The sequence below is a fragment of the Gastrolobium bilobum genome, unplaced genomic scaffold (genome assembly GCF_033153095.1).
Source record: "Gastrolobium bilobum isolate Gb01-03AN ecotype WA unplaced genomic scaffold, APGP_CSIRO_Gbil_v1 utg17607, whole genome shotgun sequence".
In the NCBI taxonomy this organism is placed as follows: Eukaryota; Viridiplantae; Streptophyta; class Magnoliopsida; order Fabales; family Fabaceae; genus Gastrolobium; species Gastrolobium bilobum.
The window spans coordinates 103,124-124,324 of NW_026895160.1; the positions used below are offsets into that span (position 1 = coordinate 103,124).

At 36.7% G+C, this 21,201-nt stretch overlaps 5 protein-coding genes across 5 annotated transcripts; 2 read left to right on the forward strand and 3 right to left on the reverse strand.

Moving 5' to 3' along the window:
• Positions 1-2,980: 2,980 nt before the first annotated feature.
• Positions 2,981-8,973, forward strand: LOC133296650 (thioredoxin-like protein CXXS1). Its single transcript, XM_061495687.1, has 3 exons — positions 2,981-3,251; positions 7,560-7,747; positions 8,560-8,973. The coding sequence occupies exons 1-3, from the start codon at positions 2,981-2,983 to the stop codon at positions 8,713-8,715; spliced, it is 615 nt and encodes a 204-aa protein (XP_061351671.1). The 3' UTR covers positions 8,716-8,973.
• A 1,464-nt stretch (positions 8,974-10,437) lies between these two features.
• On the reverse strand, positions 10,438-11,500 carry LOC133296658 (uncharacterized). Its single transcript, XM_061495699.1, has 2 exons — positions 11,159-11,500; positions 10,438-11,055 (listed from the first exon to the last, which is right to left on the reverse strand). Exons 1-2 carry the CDS (start codon positions 11,498-11,500, stop codon positions 10,438-10,440), a joined length of 960 nt encoding a protein of 319 aa, XP_061351683.1.
• A 299-nt stretch (positions 11,501-11,799) lies between these two features.
• Positions 11,800-12,881, reverse strand: LOC133296667 (protein ALP1-like). Its single transcript, XM_061495711.1, has 3 exons — positions 12,681-12,881; positions 12,348-12,573; positions 11,800-12,251 (listed from the first exon to the last, which is right to left on the reverse strand). The coding sequence occupies exons 1-3, from the start codon at positions 12,879-12,881 to the stop codon at positions 11,800-11,802; spliced, it is 879 nt and encodes a 292-aa protein (XP_061351695.1).
• A 1,965-nt stretch (positions 12,882-14,846) lies between these two features.
• LOC133296701 (isoflavone-7-O-methyltransferase 9-like) lies at positions 14,847-16,100 on the forward strand. The gene is made up of 2 exons (XM_061495758.1): positions 14,847-15,611; positions 15,798-16,100. The coding sequence occupies exons 1-2, from the start codon at positions 14,847-14,849 to the stop codon at positions 16,098-16,100; spliced, it is 1,068 nt and encodes a 355-aa protein (XP_061351742.1).
• Positions 16,101-17,006: 906 nt separating this feature from the next.
• LOC133296709 (protein DMP4-like) lies at positions 17,007-17,639 on the reverse strand. Its single transcript, XM_061495765.1, has one exon. It carries the CDS (start codon positions 17,637-17,639, stop codon positions 17,007-17,009), a length of 633 nt encoding a protein of 210 aa, XP_061351749.1.
• Between the last annotated feature and the right edge of the window lie 3,562 nt (positions 17,640-21,201).

Consider the following 21,201-nt stretch of genomic DNA (forward strand, 5'->3'; position numbering starts at 1 on the left):
CTAAAGCCTCATAGTTATGTACGGTGATTTGCTACTTCTAAGGTATCTAATTCATAGATACCTAGAGAGAGCACAAGATCCAATATCGATCTACTGGCCCTAAGCTAGACATCTCAGTCATCTAGACATAACACAATGTTAAAAACTTCTACATTGGTTAGGTTCAATTACTAGTGGAAGAAGTACTAGATTAGAACCAATGCCTAATTAAATTCAATAGAATATACTAGGTTTTGATATAAAATATGAGTTTATTGTTTCTTATGTTACTGGAGATAAATTATCTCCTATATATACACATAAAAATTAATGTTTCTTATGTTATAAGAGATAAATTCTATCTCTTACACACATATAAATGTATGTGGGACCCATATTTTCTTTCTCTGTCTTCTCCTCACATGGATCCTGCATACTTTTATGTATGTGGAGGAGATAAAATTTTCTCCAACAACATTAGAAACATTTACCCTAAAATATATCATAAGTAATCAAAGTACAAGAAGCTTCAATAGAGGAGGGAAATAAAGATTTGTGTATTTTTTATCTTCGTAGAATTGATGCGTATTTAAACACAAGAATTAATTAATCACACTAATTAACAAAAAAATTAATAAATTTACATAAGTTTAGGCTATCAAGTTGCCACAATTGAAAAGACCCTAAATAAAAATTACGAGATTAATAAACCATCACGACTGAATTTATTTTTATTTTATTATTCTTAGTGAAATAAAATAAAACACGTACAAATAATATAAGAAAAATTCATAATTTATAAACATGTGAAATGAGATATGTAGTATTAAGCTCAAAATTTATGTTTAATTCTTGAATGAGAATTGGATACCAAAACACATTAGACGAGACCCCTAGTATATAGGCGAAGGGAGGATGAAGAGATTAGACCTCTCCAAATTTTAATGGGCTACACTCATTTCTTTTTTGTTAAATATTTTTTTTATATTTTTTGCTATCAACCAAATATATGGATAAAAATAGATGCCCAAAATTTTATTTGATATTTTATTTATTTATAAATAATTAAGACAAAATTAAGTGCGTACAAAAAGCAACTAATCCAATTCGAACATTGTGGTACTGGACTCATATACAATCGAATTTTTACCATTTAAATTAATAATTATTGTTACAAACTTTTAGTTGAATAAACGAGAATTCAAAACAATAGGAGAATTTAAAACTTTTAGTTGAATAAATTCTTCTATGTAAATGCATTGACTGTCATTTATATCGAATGAGCAAAATTTTTTTATTTATTTTTTTTGAATGCTTTGAGTTAGAAGGAGGATGAAAATGATTTTCTCATTATAAACAAAAACTGCGGCAGCGTCAGATCAAAATAGAAAATATATTAACAAGTCCATTTCTCAGAAGAAGAAGAAGAAAAAAAATTGTGATAAGTTTGGTAACTTGGAACGGAGTGGAACTTTGACTCGATTGGAGAGCATTTGAATCCGCAGAGAAAAGAAGAGAATAAGAAATATACAGTTCACAGACGCACACTTCAAAGAAGAACAGCTTGACCAGATGACTTACGCCAATTGTTGGGTATGGCTCATACTTCACATGATGATGTTGGCCCTAATTGTCGGGGTCAGCAGAAAGGCAATTGGGGTCCCGCTCCCAGGTGAGCGGGCGGGGGTTCGGGGGAGCCGCCCCAGCGGGGGTCCGGGGGGCAGCGCCCCCAGGCCCGTAGAGGCTAGGTAATGTTTAGGCCTCTGTTTCTATTGTAATTTTCTTAGCAGTTTGGGCTTGGGCCCATGAATAGCTGCTGTTAGGGTTTTTTGTAATCCTATTTATATTTGCCTTGTAAACCGAGAGACTTGTAACGAGTGGCGGTGAGGTGAATATAGTACAGACAAGCTGGACGTAGCCTATATTGGGTGAACCAGGGTAAATCATCGTGTCAATCTCTCTACTCTTATCTCTTTTTCTGTTTTCTCGATTCTGTGTGATTGTCGATTTCCAACAATTGGTATCAAGAGCTTTGGTTCTGCGACCAGGGTTCCTGTGACAGATTGGGGTTTCGCGATTTAGGGTTTTTTCTTGGCATAGATAAAACTGCGAAATTGATCTGGAGAGGATGTCGACTGGCCAATCACGGGTCGAGGTTGAAAAGTTCGGAGGAAAAGGGTTCGAGTTATGGAAGCTGAAGATGGAGGCTCTGCTCGTTGACAGGGACGTGTGGTACGTGATCGAAGATGATAAGCCGTCCGTACCAACAAAACCTGTCGGTGAAGAAACGTCAGGTGATGGCGAGTCGAAGGAGTTGAAGGCGTGGACCAGAGACGATCGAAAGGCGCGAAGCCTGATCTGGTTATGCCTGGCTGACAACGTTCTGGTGAACGTAACTTCTGAGAAGACCGCGAAGGATCTCTGGACGAAGCTGGGAAGTCTCTATCAGAGCAAGTCACTCGTGAACAAGCTGTTCCTGCGAAGGAGGCTGTATAATCTGCGGATGAGCGAAGGTGATTCTTTCTCTGCTCATTTAAATGAATTTAATACTATTTGTGCACAACTTTCGTCTATAGACATTAACCTGGACGAGGAAGACAAAGCTTGCACCTTGTTGTGTTCACTGCCCAACTCTTGGGAGCACATCATTGTGTCAATTGGTACTAGTGTTAATAAACTGTCGTTTGAGACGGTTGTTGCTGCCTTATTGTCTGAGGAGATGAGAAGGGTAGATTCTGAAGGTACCAACAATGAGGCTCTGGTTGCTAGAGGGAGGAGTGATGACAAATCAAAGTCTGGTCACAGAGGAAGATCGAGGGGACGATCAAAGTCCCGTGATAAATCTGATAAATCTGAAATGAGGTGCTGGAGGTGCAAAAAGGTTGGACATCTGAGAAGGAATTGCAGAAGTAAAAGTGTAGGTCCTGAGAAGCGGGATGATTCACAACCGTCTGCTTCGGGTACAAAGAAGGATGATGATGATAGTACAGGGGACCTGTACATGGCGTTTGACAGTCATAATGACTGTAATGATTGGATTATTGACACTAGAGCATCGTTTCATATGACACCTCATAGGGAGTGGTTCTGCACCTATGAATCGTATTCTGGCGGTACAGTTAGAATGGGAGATGACACGACTCATGCAATTGTGGGGCGTGGGAAGGTAAAGCTGAAGATGAGTGACGGGACAGTCAAGAATCTACCGGGTGTGATGCATATTCCGGGGCTTACCATAAATCTGATCTCCGTTGGTAGTATGGCAGATGCTGGTATTAATTTTAGCAGTGACAAGTATTCTTGCAAGTTGACTCGAGGAGCTTTGGTTATTGCAAGAGGAGAGCGTCATGGTAAATTGTGGAAACTGCTGGGTAGCACAGTATTCAGTGGTGAAAGCTATGTTTCAGAACAGGCGGAGGAGGACACTGCTATGTTATGGCATAGGAGGCTGGGGCATATTGGAGGAAAAGGTCTGGAGACTCTAACATCAAAGAAGTTGGTGGATGGAATTTCGAGCTGCTCTATGGGGTTTGGATTTTGCGAGCATTACCTGCAAGGGAAGCAAAATCGGGTATCTTTTGATTCCATAGGAGGAAGAGCTGAGGGGGTTCTGGACTTGATACACAGCGACGTGTTTGGCCCCACACCTGTAGCATCACATGGAAAATCAAGGTATTATGTTTCTTTTACTGATGATTTTTCAAGATATGTGTGGTTATATTTCTTGCGCATCAAGGATGAAGTGTTCGATAAATTCTGCGAGTTCAAGGCTTTGGTGGAAAATCAATTTGATCAAAAAATCAAGGTGCTGAGAACTGACAATGGAGGGGAGTTCTGTTCAACAAAATTTGACCAGTTTTGTGCGAGCAATGGGATTGTAAGACAGAAGACTACGCCCTACTCACCTCAACAGAATGGGGTGGCAGAGAGGTTGAATCGATCTCTCATGGAGAAAGCACGGAGTATGCTGAGCGGTGCAGGCTTGGCAACTGAGTTTTGGGCAGAGGCAGTGGCTACTGCTTGTTATCTGAAGAACAGATCTCCTACATCATCTTTGAAGGAGAAGACTCTGTATGAAGCACTGTTTAAAAAAGGCCAGACGTATCTCATATCAGAGTGTTTGGCTGTGAAGCTTATATGCACGTACCCAAGGAGAAAAGAAACAAGCTTGACAGTAAATCTGAAAAGTGTATCTTTATTGGGTACAAGGATGGCGTCAAAGGTTATAAGTTGTGGAATCCGGATACTAGAAGTGTAACTTACAGCAGAGACGTTGTATTCAGAGAATCTAAGTTGAATCAGATTTTTCCTGAAGCTCCTGAAAAGTCACAGACGGTGGAGTTGGATGTGGGTTTGAAAGAGGATACAATAAACTCACAGATTGAATTGGAAAATTTGAATTCTGAAGCTGCTGAATATAATGAGGTAGAGGATGAATTTTCTGAAACTGAGGCTGAGGTTGAAGCACCAGTGCTGAGGAGATCCACGAGGGAAAGAAGACCATCTGAGAGGTATACACCTGAAAATTATATCCTGTGTGCTAGTGATGATGTTTGTGCATTTAGTATTACAGGTGATGATCCGAGCACTGTAAAACATGCGAGGAGCTCGGAGGATGCCAAACAGTGGGAGGAAGCTATGAAAGAAGAGATGAAGTCTCTGATGAAAAACCAAACTTGGAGTTTGGTGAATCTATCTGCAGACCGAAAAGCAATTGGTTGCAAGTGGGTGTTCAAGAAGAAGGTTGGTGCCAATGGGGAGATTGAACGCTACAAGGCTCGATTGGTTGCAAAGGGATATTCACAGACAGAAGGGGTTGATTATGGTGAGGTATTTTCACCTGTTGCAAAGTTAAATTCCATAAGACTGGTTTTGTCTGTAGCAGCTGCATATGACCTAGAGGTGGAGCAGCTGGATGTGAAGACAGCTTTTCTTCATGGTGATTTGGAGGAGGTTATTTTCATGAAGCAACCAGAGGGGTTCATTGCAAGAGGCAAAGAGGAGCTAGTCTGCAAGCTGAATAAATCTCTGTATGGCCTGAAGCAGTCCCCAAGGATGTGGTACATGAAGTTCGACACTTATGTGCTGAAGCTTGGCTTTGACCGTTGTGATGCTGATCACTGTGTTTATGTGAAAAGGTTAGAAGGTGACTTTGTTATTCTAACTTTGTATGTTGACGACATGTTACTCGTTGGAAACAGTTTGAAAATGATCAGCACTGTTAAAGGACTGCTAGCAAAGCAGTTTGAAATGAAAGATCTAGGCGCTGCAAATGTGATCTTGGGTATGCAGATTAAGAGGGAGCGTGACAAACGAAGATTATGGTTAAGTCAGCAGAAGTACATAGAAGATGTTCTGAAGAAATTCAAGATGACTGACTGCAAGCCTGTGTTGACTCCCATGTCTACTGGTTCTAAGTTATCGGCTGACCAGTGTCCCAAGACTGAAGAAGAAAAAGAAGAGATGGCGTCAGTTTCTTATGCTAGTGCAGTAGGGAGTCTGATGTATGCCATGATTTGTACTCGACCTGATATTGCTCAAGCAGTGGGAGTATTGAGCAGGTATATGTCCAAGTCAGGAAATGAGCATTGGACGGCTGTGAAGCGTGTGTTCCGCTATCTTCGTGGTACGTCTGACCTTGGGTTATGCTATGAAGGCGTGAAGGGCTCAAGGGGACAGACATTGTTAGAGCTGAGATGCTTTGTGGATGCTGATTGGGGAGGTGACATTGATAGTAGAAGATCTACAAGTGGATATGTTGTTTCTTCATTTGGCGGAGCTATCAGTTGGATGAGTAAGAGGCAGAGCATTGTTGCTTTATCTTCTACAGAGGCTGAGTACATGGCCTTGACACATGCTGTTAAGGAAGCTATTTGGTTACGGAGGTTGTGCAAAGAGCTTGGCTTTGCACAAGGAGAGATGATCGTTGGGTGTGACAGTCAGAGCGCCATTTTCTTGGCTAAGAACCCAGGTTTCCATGCGAGGACCAAGCATATCGGCATACAGTACCACTTCATCAGAGAGAAGATTGAAGACAAGGTTGTATTGCTGGAGAAGGTTGACACAAAGGTCAACAATGCTGATTTTCTGACCAAGGCAGTGACTTCGGAGAAGTTTGAATGGTGTACAGATGCATTGGGATTGAAGAAACATGTGAAGCATTCACCAAGTGGAAGAATGTTGGGTATGGCTCATACTTCACATGATGATGTTGGCCCTAATTGTCGGGGTCAGCAGAAAGGCAACTGGGGTCCCGCTCCCAGGTGAGCGGGCGGGGGTTCGGGGGAGCCGCCCCAGCGGGGGTCCGGGGGGCAGCGCCCCCAGGCCCGTAGAGGCTAGGTAATGTTTAGGCCTCTGTTTCTATTGTAATTTTCTTAGCAGTTTGGGCTTGGGCCCATGAATAGCTGTTGTTAGGGTTTTTTGTAATCCTATTTATATTTGCCTTGTAAACCGAGAGACTTGTAACGAGTGGCGGTGAGGTGAATATAGTACAGACAAGCTGGACATAGCCTATATTGGGTGAACCAGGGTAAATCATCGTGTCAATCTCTCTACTCTTATCTCTTTTTCTGTTTTCTCGATTCTGTGTGATTGTCGATTTCCAACAATATGAGCTGATGAGCATGTAAAATTACGATTTAGTTATGTCTCGAATAAAGTTTGCCATGTCTATGTAACGTGATAATTAAAAAATACTAATTAAGTAGCTGTGAACTGTGAAGTTGGAAGGAAGACGTCTGATTGAAATAGATACTGTTGAGATATATAAAATCATTAATATAGCCTAATTGAACAGCTTAAGTTTTTGAGTTGAATTGATTCTTTAACAAGGTATCAGACTTCAGTGACCATGAGATTACAAGTTCGACCTTCACTATCCCCATTTTCAGGTGGAATTAAGAAAAGCACATGGCATACCAAAAAAATAGGCTTGTGCAGCACAAGGCAGATCAATAATGAGCTTGTGTCATATCCACGCTTAAGCTTTTGAGTTGAATTAGTTCTTTACAGATACTAATTAAATAAGAATATGATAATTAAATAATGCTAATCAAGTAGTATTATTTAATTAATTCAACAATACTAATAAAGTAGTATTAGTTAATGAAAATGTGAAAATGATTTTACATCATAAAAAATGTGATTTTGGAGTACACAAATAAAAAAAAGTGTGATAATTAAAATAATTCTAAACACGTAGGTCAGAACAATACATTGATATTTTATTAATTAATTCAGCAACGTGTGACAGGTGCCGACCAATTATAGTAAATCAAGGCCTAGTTATGTATCGAATAAAGAGACCATAACGCGGTATTCCATTCTTAAATATCCCACAGAAGTATTAAGGGGGCGTTTGGTACAGGAGAAATTTTTTATAACCAGGTAAATATAAATAGTGGGGAAATGGTTGTAAAATAAAAGAAGTGGGGAAATTTAAAAAATGGTGTTTGGTAGACCGAAATATAACCAGGGAAATATTGTAAAATTTACTGAAACCATGTTTGGTTGAAAATGAAAGATTGATGGGGAAATATGACAAATTTCGAAAATACCCCTGATAATTAAAATAAAAATAGGTAGAAAAGAGACGTTAGGTAACTTTTCTACTTACTGGTTGAAAATACCCCAGGAGGATTGCACAGTTGTGGTTCATTTCTCTGCTTACTGGTGCATGCCTTCTATAGCTATGAATCCTTTCTTCAAAGAACTGGCCTCCACCTATCAAGATGTTCTTTTTCTAAACGTGGATGTGGATGAAGTTAAGGTAACTTTTGTGTAGAACCTTTGAGAATTGGAATGCATATAAAACTATTTAGTCCTTATACCATCACATCTATGTGATTTTCAATTCATTTATTTCTATGTATGTGCCTCTCTAATTTGCAGAACATGCAATTTATCCAATATCCAGTGACTCATGTGAAGGGTTGTCCACAAAAATATTACCATCTAATGTTTATTTTCAGATTCCAAACCCCACTTTGAGGTCACAGGGGCCGTGTTTATATCAGCAAGCATTTATTCTAACCTAATGTAAAGGAAAAACTCATAGGTTTCAACAATTTAACTTACTAAGTATATTAATTGTAACTTTGATCCGTGACCTATAATAATATCTTTTAGATGCTATCCTTTTTGGGTGGTTTCAAGGGACAAATTATATGCATAATTGCTGAGTATCACTTGCATTCATAATCCTCTTAACCTCTTTTTTTCTACTGCTCTGTGCATTATGTGCCTCTATCTAGAAATTTGCCTCCACTTTGAGGTAGTATAGGTTGTGTTTATATCAACAAGCATAGTATTACTAAAGCATATTTCCATTCTAATCCCACTAAGAAATTCATATAGCTTTCAAGCCTTTAATTTATAATAATGGCATTATTGATCATAAATATTTTAAATGTAACTTTGCAGATGATATCAATACGTCACCAATAATATAATGTCATTTTCATTTTTTTTGGGTGGTTTCAAAGGACAAAATCTACGCAAAGTTGCTGAATGTCATTTATATTCATAATTTTTTTAACCATCTTTTGTTCTGCTGTTATGTGCAATGTGTGACTCTATTAGGAAGTTGCCTCCAACTTGGAAATCAAAGCCATGCCTACCTTTTTGTTGATGAGTGGAGGAGCTCCAGTGGATAAAACTGTGGGTGCAAATCCTGATGAGATAAGGAAAAGGATTGATCGATTGATTCACCAAACTCATTACTCCAATTCAATATGACGCATGAAAACATTGAAAAGAGTTTGCCATAGCTGTAAATAATGGGCAAACATTGAAAAGATGATGAGGACAGTGCAACTGCTACGATGATGAGGGATTTGGGAGAGACTAATTGGACAGATGATGAGCTGAACACCCCAACTACTTGATGACTCCATTTAATTTTTTTTTTTTTTTTGATAACAGACTCCATTTAATTTTCAGTGCAACTGCTATGTGTTGTTAGAAATTGATGTAAGTTACTTTTGTTGTATAAGCAAATGGATTGTATAAGCAAATGTATAAGCAGATGTTGATTATACAGTACATTCTGTTTGGATGATACCATTTAATTGATGCTTCTCATGATACAATAAGTATAAGCGAATGTATCCTATCACAAAAGTACAGTAAAAAGACAGAGTTATGGATCCTCTGTCATTGTCAAATATTACAATGGATTGTAAATTGAAATAAACAGCATAGCTAAACCATGACACCGTCTTAACATTAATAACACACATCTAATAATTCTGCCTTTATACATAAATGAAATAAAAAAAGTGTGGCATTTATGCAAATTCTCTTGATGCCCTCTTTTAAAGCAACACACAGCCCAGCCAAAATACAACAATACTGACATGATGGCATACATTCCCAAACTTGAGATAATTAACAAAAAATATTACAACAGCAGACTGTCAGACTCTTCCTCCGCGAACAAGTGCTTGTAACTTGACAATTCCATACATACAGCATAATGTAGCAGTAGCTTGTCTCCTAACCAAGTGCCCACGAATAAGTGCTTGCAACCTTATTATGCCTTTTAGAGCCCTAAATGCCCTCCGAGCCTTCATGAAAGATGCTTCCATTAGTTATATTATAACACAAAATATTCAAATTTACAAGAAATATCAAAACAGAATTGTCCAGTTACAAGAAATATCAATTCCACATAACTTCAAGTCTGATCTTATCATAATTTGATTTATAATCAAAACAGAAAATCAATTCCACATACTTACTATCCTTTTGCTGCATTCATCTAAATATCCTATGTTTACAGTTCACAATTCTTAATTTCTTCAGACTAGAAGACACTTGCAATCTAATTAGTAAAGCTAGTCTATAAAACAGTAAGTCACATACCAAATAACCCCTGAAAGCGGTGCAATCTTTTAATCCTTCTTTTTGATTAACAAGCTTCTATAACATATGCAGGTCCACGTCAGATAGGCAGTTACAATATATAACAGACAAGTTACAATATATAACCGACAAGTTACAATATATAAACTTGATCAGTTACAATATTACAATCTTACAATATATAAACTTGATCAGTTACAATATTACAATATATAACAGACAAGCTTTTAATCCCAATAAGTCAGTTACAATATGTAAACTTGATCAGTTACAATATTACAACTCGGGTAACAGTACCTGATTCATATAATAGACAAGTTAGTTACACAAAAAAGGCTTCAACTACACAGGTACACGTCAGATAGGCAGCCAAATGGCACATTTACACAATTAAGTTACATACGCAAAAAGGAATAACCTACACAGTACAAGACAACATATATGCTATACTTTGGCTGCCTACAACTGTTGTAATATTAACAGTATGGTGTAAACAAATCACAAAAAATGATCATGCAGGTCCAAAAAACATCATGGTTTAAAAACAGCATGGCTATCTATACACCACATCCAAAAAGAGTCTTCTGTTGACAGTCACTGCTGATTGGCCAACATCCCAGCCACCAATACTCTTCTTTTATTTTCATTACATTGCATGAAGACATCCGTCAGATTGCTATCCCTGCCCAATTGCACAGCAACCTGAACCATTTCTGTCTCGGTCAAATCTTCAAATTTCTCTAACTCTGTCACAATTGACATTCGCCTGTGGTTACCCTCAGCTTGATGTTGAAAGCAAGCTACCAAGTTGTCTATACTGGCAGTGGACTTCCTGTAATGCTGACTAAGATCCTTCATCACATCAACTACCTCTACAACCATTGGATCTTCACTTCTTTGTCGTTTTTTTCCCTTCTTTGCAGTAGCAGTAGACACTGGAGAAGGTGGGGAGACCTCATCGACTGTGATGTCTGGCATTGTAGTATCGACACAGGGTGTGGGTATGTAGTCCCCAGTAAGGTCCAGATAGTCGTCGAAGGCAGTCCCACTCCCACTCTCTGCATTCAAAGTGGCATCTCGCTCCAAACCTGCAATAGATTCTGGAGCTTCCTCTGCATTAACTCCGGATGCAACATCTTTTCCGAAGACTGTACCTAAACTGTCATAGTGGGGGAATGGCTTATTGAAAAGCCCCTTTGCACTTGGGTGGCTCTGCAGTAACATATGTAACAAGTGGTTAATGTCAAATAACACAAATTTGTGTAGCAGATTTGCAGATCAGATACAATAAAAATACAAACTCCATTTTACTAACCTTCACCCAATCATCGAATACTTCTCTCTCCACATCTATCATTTTCTTTGCATCATTCCACCCAAACCCGCTCCCACTTGGCCCGATCATTTCAGCAATGGCGTTGTATTGTTTTTTTAACAACTTAACCCGGGATGTGATGTGAGGAATACCTCTGAGTGTGCATCCAGGTATCCTTTGGCGCATGAGCTTCTCTATAGCAAGCGAAAATCCAGGTTTAAATCCATTTTCCCCTTTCCAACTTGACCCAATGTCAATGAGACACTCAACAAGGATTTTGTCCTCTTCCGCAGTCCACGTATGATTAGGCCGTTTCGTAGTTGGCTGGCTGTCTTGGGCCATGATGTTGAGAGTGCTCAAGTGAATTCTGCTATGAGATAAAACTCTTGCTGAATAAGAGGTGCAAAAATAAGTTATATTAAACAAAAAAATAAAAACATTATAATCTTGTTTATAATGGTTGTCGCTGTCTAATAACCTGAACAGGAACATATAATAATAAATAATAGTAGGGATCAAATGTGAACATAAAACATCATATGTAGATAATAGTCAACTGGTCCAACATTTTACTTAAGGTTTAACTAATACTGAAAACAAACATAAATAGAAAATACAATGACCAATAACAGATGTTATTTTCAACCACGCCTCCTCCACGTGTTCCACATCTGTTGCGCCATATCGTCCCTCCGAAGTGACCATGCATTAGATGACTCCACATGAGTGATCAAATCGGTTGCTGCCATCTCCTCTTCAACATGTGCATTATCCACTTCACGATCCTCTAAAGGGTCAAATGTCATTTCTCTTCTGATGTGGTTATGAAGCAAGCAACATGCAGTTATAATCCTCACTTGCGTCTTAACCGGATAAAATGACTTCGACCTCACTATCGCCCAACGCCCCTTCAGCATCCCAAAACAGCGTTCTATTACATTCCTTGCCGAAGAGTGTTTCATGTTAAAAAATTCATGCGGTGTTGTTGGGTGTGCCCCATTTCTCCACTCACTGAGATGATATCTTTGCCCTCTATATGGTGTAAGGAAACCTTCTGCATTCATGTACCCAGCATCACACAAGTAATAGTAACCTGAAAAAAAATGGCAGCCATTACACATCACATTTCATGTATTTGTCAAGTTAAATTCGTACCAAATAGGAACAATGTAAAAAAATATTTAATTACCTTTTGGCACCCGTAAACCATTATTACGAGATATGGCATCTCTGAGGACCCTTGAATCTGCAGCCGATCCTTCCCATCCAGGCAGTACATAAATAAACTGACCATCTTGTGAACAAACCCCCAAGACATTGGTTGCTATGTCTCCCTTCCGAGTGCGGTATCTAGCCTTATCAGCTAGTAAAGGATTAACCTTTATATGTGTCCCATCAAGAGCTCCCAAACAATTCTATAAAATTCCAATCAAAAAAATATTTGTAGCAGGTAAGAGTAGCATTGACATCAATTTCAACAACAATATATTGTAACATTTCCTCCTTTGTATGTTAAAATTACCTTGAACCACTTCCACCTTTCGTCCGTTGAGTTCTCGAGTACTGGCTCGGGTCGTTTAAATAAAACTGTATGACACCGTAATACAGCCAACAACACATGGGTGAACTGCCTGCTAATTGTTTCACCAGACCTCATGAATTGCCTTTTAATTATCCTATTCTTAACATCATGTGCCAAAATGTGAAGAAATATTGCTACCATCTCTTCTACACCCATATGCTTCGTCGGTTCAAGCCCCCCAATACTTTTGACTAACTCACATAATTTAAAAAAAGTCCTTCTGTCCATCCTTGTATTCTCTATACAAGCAGTGTCACTTAAATGAATAATTCTGTGGTAATTTACTTCCCTTGTCCTAGCCCTACTACAAAAATCCCATGTCACCCTCCTCCTCCTTTGACTTCTCCGTTTTAAAAGATCGCGTAACAACAAAGCACACAGACTGACTAACAACATTGTCAATTGATTCATACACTGCAAATGAGTGATGAGTACAACAATGACACTTAACTCCATTCCATTGTTCATTGCCATAAGCTAACACAAATAACGACAAAACAATTCAGTTTCCGGTCAAAAACAACATATCACAATCCAAATAATTCATGGTGAAATGTCCACGGGCCATTTGTAACATCATAATTAAATACAAGTAATTTACATGATTTTTATCCGCCCAAAAAAAGTGAGTTTTCTTTAACGTGCTAAACAGTTCTTTCATGCAAGTGTAATTGACCTTAAAAACATTGTACAAGACAGATTGAAACCTGTTTCATTCCCTAAAAATAGTTATTGCCTGAAGCATGTATCATCTATTTCTTTTATGGCGCTTTTCTTTAAAAGTCAATATATTAAATCATATTTACTATTGCACAACTATTTCTAAAGAAATAAAAAAAATTGCATGTACTAAATCCTCAGCTTCTGGTCCACACTTATATTTGGGAATAATAACCATTTTTCCCATAAAAAATTTAACTTGTTTGAAGCCTACTAAATGCTCGTTTTGTATTCCAAAGTTACAGCCTAAACCATAATAACATACATACAAGCATTCATTGAGTGGTAAGACAAATATTTATATGAATATCCAACCACCGATTACGCACTGAACTGTGTTCAAAAAAATAAAAGTTAACATTAACGTCACATGAGCTTAAGCCAGGCAGAGTGAGAACACAAAAGTTAGTATCCTCTCCTTGCAGGAACGGAAAATTGTTAACAGGAAATCCATTGTTTCGAATCAATGAACACTATGAAAGGACTTACCAGAAAGGGTATGTGAAGAGGATGTCTTAGATCCCTCAGAAGAACCAACGTAAAAAGCCTCACTTCAGTTTTGACCACAAAAAAGTAACCGTGTTGTGTTACCTCTGTCCTTCTCCGTCGATTTTATGCTACCTGCTGGAACACGGACAAGTTAGAACAACAACTAACATTTTGTACATCATTTTTGTCAAATGAAAAAACAAATAGATGATGCGTGAGAGTTTCATTCCCCCACTTGCCACCGCATGCAATGACTTTGTTGAACTAATACCAGGGTTTAGATTGACGAAGACCCAGATAACATCAAGCCAAAGTGTCTACAACAACTTCCATGAAATGGGTCTGTTTCAGTAGAAGTAAGGAGTCATCGTATTGTAATCTGTTCTTCCTGCGCAAAATAAGGACCACACACAGGAGAGAGGATTTTAGTTGCTGATTATCAGGGGCAAAAGGGTAACAAAACGCGCGCCAAAAATTCCATTTCCCTAGTTCTCTCCAAGTACCGCCTCTCAGCTCGGATTTGGAAACAGTGATTTGGAGAAAAAATTACACACAACACACCGAATGATGGGGAAACAGCTTCCCTACTATTTTTTTCCAAACTCTTGTACCAAACGAGGCTGTCTAAGAAAACCTATCTCACTTACCCATCATTCTCCCTAAAAACCACCTACCAAACACCCCTAAGGACAAAGTTTGCTATGTGTATTTAAGGTGATAATTAAGTAATACTAATGAATTAGGTCAGAACAATACATTAATATTTTATTAATTCAGCAACGTGTGGCAGTTCCCGATCAATTAGTATATAAAGCAGAAGCAGAGCAGTTCATTCCAGAGCAAGTGACAAGTTTGGAACATAAACACATTATTCGATCAATCAGCATTCTCATTCTCATGGCTTCCACAAATGATTACAAAGCAAGTGAGCTATTCCAAGCTCAAGCTCATTTGTACAGAATGATGTATAGCTTCCTTAATCCCATGTGCATCAAGTGGGCCATTGACCTTGGCATTCCTGATATCATCCACAATCATCCCCATCCCATTACTCTTCCTGAGCTTGTTTCTGCTCTTAATGTTCCACTTTCTAAAGCTACTTGTGTTGAGCGCCTCATGCGCTTATTGGCACACAATGACTTCTTTGCAATCATCAAAATCGATGACACCAGAGAAGCATATGCTCTTACTCCATCTTCACAACTCCTTGTCAACGGCACTGATCACTGTTTATCTTCGATGGTTCATTTGTTAAATAGCCCTACTCTTGTTGGCTCATATCATCACTTGGGAAAATGGACTTCTGGGGAGGACCTCACGATCGTTGAGACCGCATTAGGACCCGGAGGCTATTGGGATTTTATTCATCAAAATCCCACTCATTTGAAGACATTCAATGAGGCTATGGAAAGTGATTCTCACGTTGTAAGGTTGGCGTTGAGAGATTGCAAATCAGTTTTTGAGGGCCTCGATTCCATAGTTGATGTTGGTGGTGGAACCGGAAACACTGCTAAGATTATATGTGAGGCATTTCCTAATTTAAAATACATAGTGTTGGACCTTCCACAGGTTGTTACAGGCTTAACAGGAAGCAACAATTTGACTTTTGTTGGCGGCAACATGTTTAAATCTATCCCTCAAGCTGATGGAGTTTTACTCAAGGTATTTATACCAAAAACTATATAGGAATTATCATAACTTGCTTTCTCTTCACATACGTCTAGTAGTATTTTAGTCTAACAATGACATTCATACATAGGTTTATTTCTCAATGCAGTAATTCATTAGCATATGTTATTGACAGTGCTTCTGCTTCTTCTGACCCTCCATTTATTGTTATTTTTGCAGTGGGTTTTACATAACTGGAGCGATGATGATTGCATAAGGATACTCAAAAATTGTAAAGAAGCCATTTCGGGAAAAGGCAAAGGAGGAAAAGTGATCATCATAGACATTGTGATAAATGAAAAGCAAGATGAGCTTGGAATGACAGAAGTAAAGCTCTTGCTTGACATAGCTATGATGACAAGTCTCAATGGGAAAGAGAGAGATGAAAAAGATTGGAAGAGACTTTTCGACAAAGCAGGCTTCGAACATTACAAGATATTCCCCACTTTTGGATTTAGGTCTCTTATTGAGCTTTATCCATAAGGCTTGTTGTATTTAACATTATTTTTGCGGAACTAAAATAAAATTTAAAATGAGCAAGTTGTATTACTAAAGCCATACAAAAGAAAAAGGCTATTGAGTTGCATGACTTTGGTTTCTCTAAACTTACTTCAAATATATGTATGAATAAAAGTTATAACACTCTTTGCATTGTTTATATTGTTTTCTGCAACACTTGCATCCTGGATTCCGCATGAGGGCTTAGGGAATACTTACGACACATCCTCTGTTTTTTATGAGAATAAATTATATGTACATCATATATACAAGCGCTCGAGTACTCCTTTTTCTGTAAAAGAATTTATATATGTTGGTGCATCTTGAATCTGTAATATCATACCATGGTACCTATAAACATAATTGCTAACAAACTAGTAGAATATACTTGAATATATACTACCAGGAGTGGACTAAGGGATTTGAGTAGTTTGGATGAAGTTATAGGTTGTAATCTCAGTTCCATTTTTGTATCAAAAATAACAAGAAGAATATAGTTGAATGTTAGAAGCTTATGAATGGCTAGGTTTAACCACTACTGGAAGAATTGCTGAGTTAGAACCACTGCCTTCAATAGATTCAACCTAGTAGAATGTACTAGGTTTTGATTAAAGTATATAATAAGAAATCAATGGAAGAGAAGCTTTTTTTTTTTTTTTTTTTTTGGTAAAATAGAGGGGTCAAGCCCCAGAAGAGAAGCTTTTAATAGAGGAGGGAAAGAAAGGTTTGTGTATTTTTTTATCTTCGTGGAATTGATGCATAGAAAAACACTAGAATTCAATACCCTATCAAATTGAATTACTATATAATTTGTTACAAACACGAGAATTCATTACCCAATCATATTGTTGGAAATGGGTTCCATACGTAATTATAGAAAGGACCCAAGTGTTAATTTGTGGAAAGTGGGAAGCCAATTCCATGTCTCACTGTAGGAAATGCAACAAACAGCATGCTGCAAAAAACGCCAATACCAATTGGCAATGCTGTAAGGATTTCATGTGTTTCATGTGAAGGTGATCGAAAGAAGCAATTCACCACATTCTGATCAAATAAAGCAATTGCTGCGAACACCAAAATTGACATTACTGCATGTATGAAATCTATAAACTGCAGTCGATATTTAGCTTCAAGTTGAGGTGGAAGGGTTGTTGATCCATCAATGACCCACAAACCATTAAAGGTGGCAAAGCCATAACGGACGTTCCCATTGTTGTCTCTGAAGCTATCAGTGAAGCATAGCAGGAAGCATGAGGCACCACAGAGAGCTAAAAGTGCAGAAGTCATGAACTTGCAAACTGAGTCACAGTTACCTTGATTGGTGAAGATTGGTGATAAAAGTTGGAAAGAAAGAACAGTGCCAGTTGGTAAATGATTGGCTAAATGGGCTGTGCTCTTAAATGTTTGACTCATGGCTTTCCGAATCAGATTCTGCTCTGCTTCTGGCACCTCCATATTGTGCAAGAGTGGTAGCTTTTGTTCATCATCATTGTTGGAATTATAGAGGTCTACTTTACCATCCATGGCCTTTTCTATTCTGCTTTGATTAGCTTTTGTTTGGCAGCATAGGTTTTTTGAAAATATACTTCTTGTATATAGTTGGCCAAAAAGAGAGAATGGAAGAGAGTAATGTTATGACTCGCAAGAAACACCAACTCATAACCAAATGATGGTAGCTCGGTTTGTGCCAGAAAACTGAGTTGTGGGGCTGAGAGCATTGTTCGATCCTCTCCCATATCATTTTTGAGAGGGGTTTAAAGTCTTAATTTCGGGACCAGCCCCGAATCAGACTAGTCACGAAGCAATGAACCAATTGGAATATCTCCCAAAAAAAAAAAAAAAAAAAAAACAGCAAGTGATAACTTTAATATATCAGCTTGTAACTTAATTTGTGGTTATTTGTTCATCAGTGCTAAAAGTAAGTCAGTTAGAAGAAAGGTTATAGGAGGTGTGGTTTTTTATTTTTTTGCCTTATAAAGCATACACGACAATTATGAATGAGGGGGAGAATGTGTGGCAATTCAGTTTTTAACTTGTGAAGACATAAGTTTGGTTTGAGTGAATGTTTTGCTGAGACGCAATGACTAGAAACTGGGATTTGCTTAGTTTCGCTTTATAAGCACATGATGCAATGTGTGCTCACAGGTTTCATGTGTGAATATTTAATCTTATTCTTAGCCCAGGCTGTTTCCATGTATTGGAATGTAATTATCTTTTTTTTATCTAACAATAAACGCTTCTAATTTGGATCTTCAACTTTTTTTTTTTTCACAGGTTTTAAATTCTCTATAATTTAGATGGTAGTACAGTACATAACCGAAGATGGTTTTATATTCAACCCATATATTTTAAAATTAATGCATAAAAATGTCGATAATATAATAATAAAGTAATAGTTGATTTTATACATAACATATAATTTAGCATACAATATGTACATAATAATAGTTATTTAATTTACCATTATGAATTGATCTCAAAATGTGTATATACTAAGGGTTATATATCTATAATGCAATAGGAAAGTCACTGTTTAGTCCTGCACACACAATAAGAATGTAGGGCCCACGGGTTTTTTTTTTTCTTTCCACTCATCAGACTTTCTCTCTCTTTGGTGTTGTATCTGCAGGAATGTTATTTTTTTTTTTTTCTGTAACATTACAGATTCATTTCCCATATACTAATATGCATAGTATCAAAAAAACAAAAATAGATTATTACAAAAAAAAAAAAAAAAAAAAATAGATATGTATGCAATTGAAGGGTATGTTTGAACTTTCAAAACCTCAGGCCCAAGACAAGGAATTCATTGGGCTTGTACATGTACTTGGTGGGCATCTTTCTAGGCCCGATCATGCCAGAATGTGGATCCAAACAAGTCTCCAGAGAGTTTAGCATAATGACACCAATGGAACCTAGGTTAGGCTAGACTCGGCTTTGCCTTAAATAAATCAGAATTGTGTAAAAAAAATTGGATCTGGCTTGACCTGTTAGTCTGTGTAGGTCCCAAATTACAAGTCTAGCCTGGTTTATATTTAAAAAATAAAAGTCTTGACCTAAATCTGTTAGTCTATTTAAACCTATTAAACATTCAACAATTAAAAAAATAACTAAAATAATATTACTTTATGGGTTTGGTGTTTGTCATTTTAAATGACATAAGTTATGTCATTTTAGGAAAGAGATAGACACAGAAAAATAGAAATCATGAGAGAAAGAAAGTGGGTGATTTTTTTTAATCTAAAATTTAAATAAAAAAAATTATGTGTCTCTCTCTCTCTTAAAATGACGTAACCTTATGTCATTTAAAATGAAAAATACTTTTCTCTTATTTTATTATTCAAAATTATTAAAATAATACCGGCCTATAAGTTTATAAGCCCGATACGTATAAAAAAAAGTCTATGATCTATTTTTTAAATAAATTTTTTTAAGATATAGACCTATTTTATTTTACTATTTATAATAGACCAAATCTATCTAATATAGATTAAGTCATAAGTTGACGTAGAGCGACCTAATCCATTTATATCTCTAAATGGAACACTTAGTTTTTTTTTTTTTTGAAAATTGCGACACTTGGTTTTGTCCTGAGCGAATACATCATACGTGTGATAGAGTTGGATAAGTTGCCAGTTGCCAATGCATACGCCAAATCTAACTTTATTGGATCCTAGCCAGATATGGCTGACGTACCTCAAAATCAGCATCGTTGGTCTTCTTCTGTCCGTTTCCTGCTAAATCCCAATGCTTTCATCACGAGTAAAGTCTCTTCGTTTCTAATAAAATATATGATACTCATTTTAATATTTTATAAAAAAATTAGTTGTCTCATCTTTTATAAAATTCAAAGTGAATTCATTTTAATTCTTTTAAGGAATTAATGTGAATTTTTTTTAAATTTATGAAAAATCATAATTTCAATTAAATGAATCCACTTTAAATTTTTTAGAAACTGTGAGACTAATTTTTTTTTGTAAGAGACTAAAATGAAAACCAATTTTTTGTTAAGGACCGAAAATTTTTTTTACTCCTTTTATTATTCTAGAAGGCTTTTTCTTAGTAGATTACTCTAGAAGGCTTTAACAATTTATATGATATACTATTCAAAAATTTATTAGTTTAACTATGCACAATTTTATAGAATAGAAAGTAATAGGTGGAGAAATTATTCTCCACTTCAAAAATATATTTGATTAACTTTTTTTCTTTTTTTAAACAATATGGTGGGCCAATATTATTTTTCTTGTCGGTAGAAGACAATAACAGGAGATACTTAAAAAGCCCAAGGTAATATTTCAAAACAAGTTTTACACTCAATTGTGCATATTTATGCTGTTTGGTTGGCTAGAGTAATTTTGGTGGGAATAAAAATGGGAAAAGAATGAAACAATCGGAAAATAGAATAAAATAAAAATTTTGTAGTATTCATACCGAATAAACTAATAGTATATCATATTTTAAAGAGTTAAAATTATTCTTAAATCTAATCTAAAGCATAAAAACGTAGAGTTATTAGCCTAAAAAGTTATTAGGCTAAAAAGTATTACCTTTGTTCCTCTAGCATATGTGATTAATCTTTGCAAATTTTGTAAGGTGAATTAGAGTAAGGGTTAAGCTGAAAGGACTTAAAGTCAATGTCATAAAAATTGGATCAACCAGAAAACCAGTGAATCGGTCATGTAATCGGTCTGATTTTTATATTGGGCCGGCCATGTTACAGAATCAATGTGACCCAGTGCGACCCGGCTGATTTTTGTAAAAATCGATGACCTTGTCGGTTCAATCAGTGACAAGGCCTGGTTCGTAAAAAAAAATAATTTGTTCTTATCAATTAATGTCTTCCTTTTTTCACTTTCACATACAAATCTTTGTTTTCTTTTGAAATATTTGAGTGATCTGTAGTTTATTAACTTACATATATTATATACCTACAACACTAATATTATATTGGTTATGTAATATGCAGGGAATTTTTATTTGATTTATAGTTAGAGACGTCGTTTACTGAACCTGAAATATCAATATCACAAATATTATATATTTGATTAATATTTTGTTGGACAATGATCTATAATTTATTATT